This window comes from Aethalodelphis obliquidens, unplaced genomic scaffold (genome assembly GCF_003676395.1).
Source record: "Aethalodelphis obliquidens isolate GAN/ISIS:26980383/991018 unplaced genomic scaffold, ASM367639v1 scaffold2, whole genome shotgun sequence".
Lineage (NCBI taxonomy): Eukaryota > Metazoa > Chordata > Mammalia > Artiodactyla > Delphinidae > Aethalodelphis > Aethalodelphis obliquidens.
Window position 1 is genome coordinate 67465489 of NW_020837946.1, and position 11679 is coordinate 67477167.

General features: G+C 36.7%; 1 protein-coding gene across 1 annotated transcript; it reads left to right on the forward strand.

The window, feature by feature from the left end:
• Positions 1-4978: 4978 nt before the first annotated feature.
• On the forward strand, positions 4979-5545 carry LOC113624931 (GTP-binding protein Di-Ras3-like). Its single transcript, XM_027115225.1, has one exon. The coding sequence runs from the start codon at positions 4979-4981 to the stop codon at positions 5543-5545; it is 567 nt and encodes a 188-aa protein (XP_026971026.1).
• The last annotated feature ends 6134 nt before the right edge of the window (positions 5546-11679 follow it).

Genomic DNA, 11679 nt, shown 5'->3' on the forward strand with positions numbered 1-11679 from the left:
TGACTTGTTGACAGCTGGAAATATCTGTGAATGTCATTCCTATATTCTTTCTACTGCTTAGATCGTGTTTTTTTTAACACTTAAATGTCAACAAGTTTGATTCTGTGTAAATAGGTTACCTCCACATCAGCCAGTGACAGCAAAACCTCAAGATGTTAGAAGAAAGAGACAAAAGTTGGAAGGTTTTTCATGTTTTTGTCAAAAGCTCATTTATTCATTGTTCATTGCTAATAACTCATAACAAATATCTCATAAATGTTGGAAGGATTAGTAAGATGCCTCGTAATTACTTTTACCCCAGTGATAAATGGTCTGCTAATAACATGGAGCCTCCCATATAATAGCCCTCAGACTCCATGATGTGAATTGGTCTTAGAAATGAGACTGGTGTATAATGAGGTCCTTCTGTTTAAATCTTAAATCTTAAATCTTTATTGGAGAAACTAAAGCCATGGACATATCTCAGGTTGAACTCCAACTTTTAACAAACTACACTATAAGGAGATGACACAATACAGTAGCATTACCTGCACAACTATTAGCACTGTTAACCAAAAACAGCAATAGCACTATGATGTTTGAAACATTTTAGCTTCACTGCATTTTTAAGAGAAATCTGAATCAGCATTGGAATAATATCTCCGGTATGAATAGAGGAGCTAGAAGCAGAATCAAGGTCTACTGTGAACCACAGCAGTTCTTTGGCCCCTGGAGAAGATTCCTTTCCATGCCATAGCACTAGATATGTAAACAGAAGAAAAAGCATGGATTGTACATAGACATGAGAAAGGAACAGAAAAGTAGAGCCAAGGTACTGATGCAGGTCAAGGCCATTAAGCATTTTAAGATGTCTTAAAAGAAGAGCTTGCTAACAAAATTCTCTATGCTAAACCTTTCTTTCTTTGTTCATCTTGTCATATTTACTTTTCTCCTCTGTCACCTTTATTTATACATGATCCAATGGCTTCTCAATGGATTTATCACATTAAATTGTTGACTTAAAGGTTTACTAATGTCTTCCAATTCACTTTTTTCTTTTCTTGATGTGTCTGAAAGCAGCATTTTTAGCAAATAATGTAATTTTTCAACATAGAAATGTATTCATGCATAGTTGTTCCTTTGTGGCTGGCTGGAGGAATGAATATCCACAGGCAGATAGAGCCAAATAAGTAAAGTGGTTTACAAAGTAGAAAGTTGATTGTCAGAAACACAAATAAAAATAAACATTTCCATTATCAATCAAAAGAATAACCATCTGGATATCTACATTTCTTGACAGAGCTTGTCAAGAGAGCTCAGTGGACATTCCAGGTTTGGTTTACTGTGGAGTATTTGTTTTTAGCTTTATTGAGGTAAAACTGACAAATAAAATTGCAATTGCAATATCTTCAAAGTGTGTGATTATTTGATATATGTATACATTGTGAAATAAATCCCATAAAAACTTAATATATCCATCGCCTCACATATCTACTTATCTGGGTTTTTTTTTTTTTTTTTTTTGGTGAGAAAACGTAAATTCTTCTTTCAGGGAATTTCAATTATACAATACAGTGCTATCAATGATAATCACCATGTTATACATTAGATTCTCAGGCCTTATTCATCTTATAACTGAGAGTTTGTATCTTTTACCAACCACTCCACCTTCCCCGCACTGCTCCCAGCCCCTGGCAACCATTATTCTGCTCTTTGTTTCTATGAGTTTGCCCCTTCCTTCCCTCCTTCCTTCCTTCCTTCCTCTCTTCCTCCCTCCCTCCCTCCCTTCCTTTTTCTTTCATTCTTTCTTTCTGTCTTTCTCACTCTCTCTTTCTTTTAGATTCCCCATATAAGTGATAGAATGAAGTATTTGTCTTTCTCTGTCTGGCTTATTTCAATTAGCATGATATCCTCCAGGTTTACTTCATCCATGTTATCACAAATAACAGGATTGCCTCCTTTTATAAAGCTGAATAATATTCTATTATATATATATAATGGCATCTATATTTTCTTTATTCATCTGTCAATAGCTTAGGTTGTTTCAAAACCTTGGATATAGTGAATAATGCTGCAATGAACATAGGAGTAAAGATACCTCTTCAGATAATTATTTTATTTCTTTTGGATATATACCCAGAAGTGGGATTGCTGGATCATATGGTAGTTCTGTTTTTAATTTCTTGAGGAACCTCCATTCTGTTTTCCATAGTGGCTGCACCAATTTACATTCCCACCAACAGGGCACAGGGTTCCCTCTTCTCCATATCCTCGCCAGCATTTGTTATCTCTTGTCATTTTGATAATACACATTCTAACAGGTGTGAGGTGATATCTCACTGTAGTTTTTATTTGCATTTCCCTGATGGTTAGTGATGTTGAGCACCAGCTGCCCACTTGCTTTTTGTTTTGCTTTTGGATCAAACTATTTTATTAAGGGGCTTGGGGGGTGGGGGACAAAGGGCTGGGAGGACAATGGGATCTGATGTCCTCAGGTGGGCCAGGATCTCCCGAGCTTCAAAGTCACCAAAAATCCTGTTGGCCATTTGTATGTCTTCTTTGGAAAACTGCCTAATTTAAGTCCTTTGCCCACTTCTAAACTGAGTTGTTTGTTTTTTGCTACTGAGTTGTATGAATTCCTTGTATAATTTGAAATATTAATCCCTTATCAGATTTGTGGTTTGCAAATATTTTTTCTCTTTCCATAGGTTGCCTTTTCATTTTGTTAATGGTTTCCTTTGCTGTACAGAAGCATTTTGGTTGGTATAGTACCACTTGTTTATTTTTGCTTTTGTTGCCTTTGTTTTTGCTGTCAGATCCAAAAAGTCACTGCCAAGACTAATGTCAAGGAGGTTTTTCCCTATGTTTTTTCTTAGGAGTTTTATGGTTTTTGGTCTCATGTCCAAGTCTTTAATCCATTTTGACTTGATTTTTGTATATGATGTAAGGTCCAGTTTCATTCTTTTACATGTGAATATCCAGTTTTCCCAACACCATTTAATGAAGAGATTATCCTTTTCCCATTTTATATTCTTGGTGCCTTTGTTGAAAATTAATTGACCATATATGTGTGAGTTTATTTCTGGGCTCTCTATTCTGTTCCATTGATTTATGTGCCTGTTTTTATTCCAACATCATACTGTTTTGACTACCAAAGCTTTGTAATATGGTTTGAAATCAGGAAGTGTGATGCCTACAGCTTTATTCTTCCTTCTCAGGATTGCTTTGGCTATTGGGGGTCTTTTCTGATTCCATATGAGTTTTACACTCTGGAGTATTTAATTATGATCCAGGAAAGTAGGTTGCTCATGTGAGGAGTCCAACATATACTGCATGACATTTTCAATGCATTTTTCTAACCAAGATTTCCAGATACTTGTGCCTGACCTTGCTAAGAAATAAGAACTCCATATCATGACCACATTCTCACCACTTTCTGATTTTCTCTTTCTTATTAGAGTTGACTGCAAAACTACCCCCTTAAAATACCCTTTACTGGACATATTTTGTAGGGATAAATGTCAGAGTTCTTCCAGTTTTGGTGCTGCCCACCATCCTACAATTCCCCAACTCCATCAGCACCTCTATCCTGTCTCAACACAGCAAAAATAGGTATAATTAGTATCTAGCATCATAGAATCACCAATTAACATGTGTTAAATCTGCTGCTTCCCATCATCTATCTTGGAATATTTGTTGACAGTGAGAAGCATTTAGACCAAAGAAAAGTGAGAAAGAATTACATCCTTGCATATTTGATTGAAATATGATTTCCTTAATTGTATAGCAAGATATAAAATATGTGTAAATAAATATATTTTATAATTTGATTTTACCACTAAAATTATTTTGGTGGACAGCACAAGACAGATCTTAGATTGCTAATGACCAATGAATGGGATGACCAATGAATGGGATGACCAATGAAATTTGGAGGTGACATCCCTTTGGACATTTTGTTATGTGAAATAATAAATGTCCTTGTTGATTAGGCCACTTTCAGTTCTCTTTTCTGTTACTTTAAGCTGAAAACATCCTAGAAAATGTAGAGATATTGTCTTATACATGCCTTTTTATAGTGATTGAATTAACTGAATAAATGGGGAAGACAGAGGTGGGGAACTAGGAAAGGCATCAGGAATCTCTGTGAAAAGGACTACATAGGGGAATTTTGAGAACTGCTGATTGTAATAATACCCAGCTTCATCATTTGGCCTAGGATTAGTTTTATTATAAATTTCTGATTCTACAGTGAATTAATGGATGTTAATGGATTGCAAACATCTGTTCCTTCAACAAGTGATATTTTATCCTTTTTTTCTTTAATTACTAAAAGATAGGACTGCTGTCACTGTCACTGTCCTCAAAGTCATATCACAGAGAACTGATAAATAGCTAACATTTTGTTACCATTAAAAAGTTGGAAATTTAAGGCATTAATTGATTTTTCTCTAGATGTTCCAGGTAACAGGTAAATCTAAAACTAAAATTCATCTGATTTGTAAAGACTCTAGATCCCTGATTCTACCTAATACTAGAATTACTTCATTGGACACATATAACCTCCTTAAAGAAAAATAAAACATATTTTTTTACTTAAGAAACAAGTTATTGTGGCTTCCTAGAAAAGCAATGTAATTTGCAGTTCATAAAATTTTAATATGTTTACATATGTCTGTATATATGCATATGTGTATGCATATGTATATATATGAAAACATAAATGTATCTGAAAAAACATATAAATACACTTTAAATTACATTTATTTAAAAATAAACCTTATTAGAGATTTTCTATATTTATATCTCAGATTACCCTTCTTTAAAAATAAATACACAGATCAGCCTTGGATGGAGAAAAAAGAAAATACTGCAGGATATGTGTGGGCTAGGGGCTGCTGGAGTTTTATCTGGTGTCCTCCTTTCTTTATGAGGTTTCCCTCACTGCTGGCCAAGTGCCAGAGAAGGTGTGCACGCATCTCCCCGCCAATACCCGACAATGGGCAGCTCCTGCTTTGGCCTCAAGGAACGGCTGATAAAGCGGCTGCGGCCTCTGCCTACCTTGACCTTCATCCGTACCTGCCTGCCCCAGAGGAGGAGCAGAGATTTCCGCGTGGTGGTGGTCGGCTCGACCGGCGTGGGCAAGAGCGCGCTGGTGCAGAGGTGCGTGCGCGGCAACTTCCGTGAGGCGTATCTGCCGACCATCGAAGATACCCACCTCCAGGCGCTGGGATGCAGCCACAAGGCGGGCACAATGCACACCACCGACACCACCGGCGGCCGCCGCTACCAGGCGACTCGCCATTGCCAGGGTCACGTCTTCATCCTGGTCTACTCCGTCACCAAGAAGCAAACCCTGGAGGAGCTGAAGCCCCTCTATGAGCTGATCCGTCAACTCAAAGGCAACAGCCCGCAAAAGTGCGCCATCATCCTGGTGGGCAACAAGTGCGATGAGAGCCACCGGGAGGTGAGCGAGAAGGAAGGTGCTGCCTACGCGTCGGAGTGGAATTGTGCCTTCTTGGAGACCTCCGCCAAGATGAATATCAATGTGCAGGCGCTGTTCTAGATGCTGATAAACTTCGAGAAGAAGCCCGCCGCTGCCACCGGCGCCCAGCCTCCCTAAAAGAAATCCCAGATCCCCAAGACCACGGAGAAGCTGGTGGTCAAGTGCATCATCATGTGAACCCTGAGCCTTAAGGAGCCCGACCCGCTTCTCCTTCAGTGTGCCGAAAACATGGACAGACCCCATTGTGCTGTGTCACCTGTACATGACTGACTTTTGTGCTGTCCTTTGGGTTGTAACAATTAGATGTCAATAAATGTCCCTTGTGAGTTAGTAACTTTTCTTTTTCCCAGGCAAGAGGACTCGAATTGTTAAAATATGGACATTGGAGGAGGAGAGGAAAAGGAACAGGATGCATTTTAAAGGATGGGACTTGGATGGACTTTAGAGATTAATGTTTAAAAAAGAGAATGGAAATAGCAAAATGAATTGAAAGATGTCACTGCCCTTCTTGTAATCCTATTATTGTGTATTATTCTTAAACATTTCAAGTCCTGTAAATGTCTGATCATATCTTCCCATTGTGTATTTAATTGTTAAGAGACATGTTTTTGCAACAAAAGCTCTGACAGCTGACTGTGAGACAGAGATACTAAACATGATAAGTAAATGAATGTTCTATAGCTGAGCATTGAGGGTGGGAGCAGAGAAAATTGTGAAAGTAGAACTTGCTTACTAAATATATGCCAATTGTTTCCTAAGTCATTTAAAAATGTTTAAGTATTCTACACTGCAGTTTTAAAAAATTATAACAGTTCCGTGACTTAATAAAGCTTTTCCTGCATGCAAAAATAAATAAATAAATACACACAGAACTGATCTTACTTACATGACATATATTACAGATGGCAAACAAAATGGTTTAAGGTTAATAATAACCAGCTCAAACATAGAAAGAGTCCATTTTGGGATTCAAATATCTGACCTGTCCATCTACAAAGTTAACTTTTCCTTTCATTCGACTGACTTTCCCTTTGTATATCATGGGCAGTCAGTCATTTTTTTTCCTGTTTTTTTTCCCTATAGGAGTGATTTCTTGGACCATTGTCCTGGCTCCTCTTTTCCTAACCTCCCCAGAATTGTGTTGCTATCTACCTTAGATCTTATAACAACAACAACAACAACAAAACTGAAGCTAAAGAGTTCTTTAGGCAAATGAGACTATTCAAAAGAGTCTATAATATGAACGGCATGTCCATCCCCCGCCTCATTTGTTAATATGTGTTGGGCTCAAATGTTCAAATTTGCCAGGTCAGTGTTCCAAACGCTGATTGGAAATATCTAATGTGCATTGTATGCAATAAAGTCACACTTCAATTTCAGCACAGGTTTTACGTTTTTGTTCCTGTTCATAATCTAAATAAACTTAGCATTTCTCAGCTTAAATTTATTTCAGGCATGCTTTCTCCAAAGGATTTAAAATTTTAAATGCCTCAATGGCAGAATGGGAATGTTTATCCATTTGAGATGCTTAGAAATATAAGGAGTAATCATCTTTCTTTTCTCTGCAATACAGTTTTTGAATAACACAGATCATTTTGAAGTATATTTAACAAGTAGCTTGTTTCAAATTCGATATTAGCTTGATTTACCATCTGCAAAATTACAAATAACATGACGCATTTATTACCCATAAAAGCTATTAGCAGGTCATTTTGTTCAGTTCATCATATGTGTCTTGAGACACAATCTGGCGTCTAACAGATTTTCATACATTGATGTCGCAGAGAATCAGACTGTTCTTTAATTGATTGTTTCTTGCTAGACTCCTTTTGATTAAAACAGGTTATGCTATTTGCTTTTAGTTCCACATTTCTCCACTTCAAAGTCTGGCCATAGAAAGCAGAAATTATTTTCATTTCTCTGAATTCTTTTAATTTAAAGTGAATGTATATATTTAAAAGTCTGCCATAATCAAGGGCTTTAAAAATGCCTTCAGTTTTTTCAATCTATGACTCCCTCAACAAGAATACAATCCTCACCATGTCTTTACAAAATGGATTGATCTTTTCCTGCCAAGTCATCGAATTTTGAACCTAGAACCTAAAGTGAGTACAGATCACAGGGACCAAAGGGAAAAGGAAGGGCTCCCTCAAAGCACTCTCTTTCCCTCACAATTTGCACAGACCCAGACAAGCAAAACTGAATTGTGGTGATAGTGTTGTATTCTTCTCCAGAGGGAAAAGAAAGTAAGAGTCTTTTGCTAAACTGGTTTCAGAAGGCCTAACTCATATTGTTCATTTAAGCAAAGAGATTGGTAAGCTCCTGAGACATTCCCTTCCTCCTCCCCCCCCACCCAAAAAAAAGGAAAACTCCAAAAGCTATGTGAACTCTGGAGGGATAAGGTCGGTGGTCCTGTCTCAGGCCTTCTACCCACATTCCCTGCGCAGTTAACACCATAAAAATAAAAGGGCTGCAATCAGATCAGTACTCATCAATAGGAATGAGTAGCAGCTCGCAGGCTCAAAACAAGAGCCTAATTCAGCATTCAAAAGGTTTTTGTTTGCCTAATGTCAGAAACAAACATAAAACTTTCTATCATGTGACATCCATGACACTAAGAGAGAGCAGTCACCCTTCCCTTAGGCTTCTGTCTTCCACAGACAAAAGCCATCAATAGCTCCTTTGTGTTCTACCTCAGCTTTCTGTCTTCACTGAGTCAGCCAATCATTCCCAACAGTCATCTGCTCTTTCCAGGTGAAATTCCCAAGTTCCCAGTCACAAAATCCCATGTCCCAAGGATGCATTAGTTGGCATAATAATATCCTAGCCAATAGTATTCTTAGCGGATCAAAAATTTTATTAGGATACAGGAATAATTCTAATTCTTATTTGAAAATTTTCTAGTGCTTTACTTGTTGTTTATACAACTTTTTGTGAAACATTTGCTATTTTAAATTATTTGGGGCAACCAGAAACATGTAAGTATACCAAACTTATTTTGTCATTTTTAGCACCAATTAACTCCTTAAAATTTACACTAGATTTATACAAGGCATAGCTGTCTGGGGATTCTAAAAGATTTTTAATGATTTAAACTTGAAAGCCACTATTCAGAGCCAGTGATGCACTGAGGAAAATTATGTAAGTTATGTCTTTAGAAATTACTTTTACTCTAGAATTTATTTAAAATCGAGTTGTGCTGATCATTTAAAATATTGTACTAAATTTAATAGAAAATCTCTTGGTGGATGCTTAGTGTAGATTGAAAAGCTTAAATGGCTTAAAAATAGCTTTGAAACATTATGTAGACATGTGAGGCAGTTATCATGTTTAAATGATGGGAGTTTAATGGTCTTCTCATACATTAACCCTACACTCTGATGGTGAGAAATGCCTGCATCTTACTCTAGAAATGGATAAAAATAAACATTTAAATTTAGTAAATCTGATGATTTAGTTAGCATCTCCTTACCTATTTGTAATATTTTTGAAATTCAATGAGGTGAATTTTTATGGCTCAGAGATCATTAGCTACAACGGAACCTTCAAATATATAATAAATAGTATGCACTTGGGACAACTTACTGAAGTATAGTTCTGTCTCCTTTCATGATATGCCCCAGTCTGTATAAGTATGAAACTAAAAAACAGCAACGCAACAACAACAATGCTATCTTGTTTGATGGAATACTTTTTAAAATTAACAAATACTATTTGACTAAAATACTATTTGTTAGTCAACTCCTAAGGAATAAGTATATCCTATTCATGGAAATATACCTATGTCAAAGGCAATAGAAATGGCTAAAATGTACCATTATTTGATTTAGAATGTAAAATAAGTCACGTTTTTTCAGTGAATCTATTATGGAGAGGTATATTACAGGCACGTCGTTGGCTTCTAGAAAGAATTGTATGAAACAGTTTGTATTTAATACAAATGTGGGCAGCTAACTGAATGGGTTTAAAAAGAAATATATGTTTTTTAAATGGTAAGCTTCTCTAGATGAAAATATGAACCTTTGTCAGAATCCCTTTGAGAGAGAGAGGGGAAAAAATAAAAGGAACATTCTTTGAAGTACTCGTCAATGTTATCTGGTCTAATCCAAACTGTAAAATTATAAAATCTGTAGATTTCATTCACCAGCTCTGTACCAGTCACTCACACTGATAAAAAGGATTGGCTAAATATACTAAAATAGTAGTTGTATTCTGAATTGTTCCCTCTGACATGTGAAGTAATAGATTCTTTTATTATTATTAATAACATCTTGAAAAGAATTTCTATGCAGGTACATTTAGAGATGATATGAAAGGTAATGCACTGTAATTTTACTTCATTCTAAGGCTTCTGTAGTGGTGTAAAGTGAGATCAAATAAGCTGCCTTAAATCCTAACTAATTTTACTTTGGATAGACCTCTATATCTAGCTTTGGTGGAATATTCTATCACAAATACTTTCTAGGGATTTTAACATTATTTGATAGAGTAGGTATTATTATTATTATTATTATTATTATTTGTGGTACACAGGCCTCTCACTGTTGTGGCCTCTCCCGTTGCGGAGCACAGGCTCCAGACGCACAGGCTCAGCGGCCACAGCTCACGGGCCTAGTCGCTCTGCGGCATGTGGGATCTTCCCAGACCGGGGCACGATCCCGTGTCCTCTGCATCGGCAGGCGAACTCTCAACCACTGCACCACCAGGGAAGCCCTAGAGTAGGTATTATTATTCCCATTTGTATATAAAGAAACTGAGGCTGGGGATGCTGGGTTTTTTCTCTTTTTTTCATTAAAAAAAAGAAAAAAGGCAAATCTCTTCCTTTTTACACTGGTTTGCTTTATGCTCATGGTGGGAATTAAAGTCTTCCATTTTATGAACACAGGTGATTGCATAGTGGATGAGTAAAACTTAGCATGATTTCTTACTTCTCTTCTTCGTTTTTTGTTTTTGTTTTTAATTCCAGTAGCCATCTTTATTAAGTTACTTAATCAGTCTTTGGGTGTCTATGGACAAATCTCCATTAATATATAAACATGCCTCAGTGTCTTTCAAAAAACCACTAATCAACCAACATTGCTTCCTCTAATCCCCATCCCCGAAGCTATCTCTTTCCTTTGCTCCATAACATACAAGCTAATTGAAATTACTTCTCTTCTTTGGAAATGATGTTCTTTTAGGAGAAAACTGAGGCAGACATCCCTCTTCCTCTTAACTACTGCTTACATTACTTTTCCTTCAACTCTGTATTCTATGCTATGACAGCATACTTTGGGAACACGAACGTTTCCTTGCCAACCATCATAACAGCATCTAGGGGTAAATCAGTCCAAATGGTGTCTCAATGGCCCAAGAAAGGTGCAATGAAAAAACAGTGAGCTGCGGATAAGAGGACATGGGGGCTGGTCTCCACCAGCAAGATTCTACGTAAATATAAGCCTGGGGTCTGCTTACTCATAATTGCATTATTAATTGAATGTTTTAATATATGACACACTCTTCTACAATCTTTGATTTCTTATTTAATTCTTACTACAAGCCTGTGAGACATATTATAATCCCCATCTTATAGATAATGAAATGAGGCCCAGAAGTTAAGAGGGTGAGAGCTGAGATTTGAATTGGTCTCTGGAGTCTTACTTTTGACTACTATGCCCATCCCCACATCCCCTCTCTATATAATAAAAGAGTTAAAGAGACATACGATCAAAGTTCCCTCTTTTTTGTACAGACTGTGATTAATTCTTTTTCCACTCTGAGTTAAACACCTACTTGTTCATCTAATCCTATTACTTTTTATTTATACACTTTGATTTGGCCTCCAGATAAGCAATCCACACTTGATCCAAGACATGAGATAGCTCTTTTGTTCTCTCTTACTGTTTCTCTCTATATATACAAATATAACCACTGCGAATAAGAATCAGCTGTATACACACACACACACACACACACACACACACACTCACAGTTGATTCTTATTATTCACAGTAGTTATGTTCATAAAGCCACTACAAAACTGAGTTAGCAAATACTGAATCATTGCTCCTAAGAGATATACAGGGCTAGGTTCCTGTGAGCCTCTGGTTGCAACATTTTTGTCAACAAATCAATACATAACCTTGTTTTATGTGTGTTACTCTTTAAAGATGCCTGATTTAATACAGATTGTTGACCCATTAACATTGAACTCA

What these genes read in the sequence shown, in the direction of transcription:
- LOC113624931 (XM_027115225.1), top strand. Translation starts at nt 4,979, where the DNA reads ATGGGCAGCTCCTGCTTTGGCCTCAAGGAACGGCTGATAAAGCGGCTG.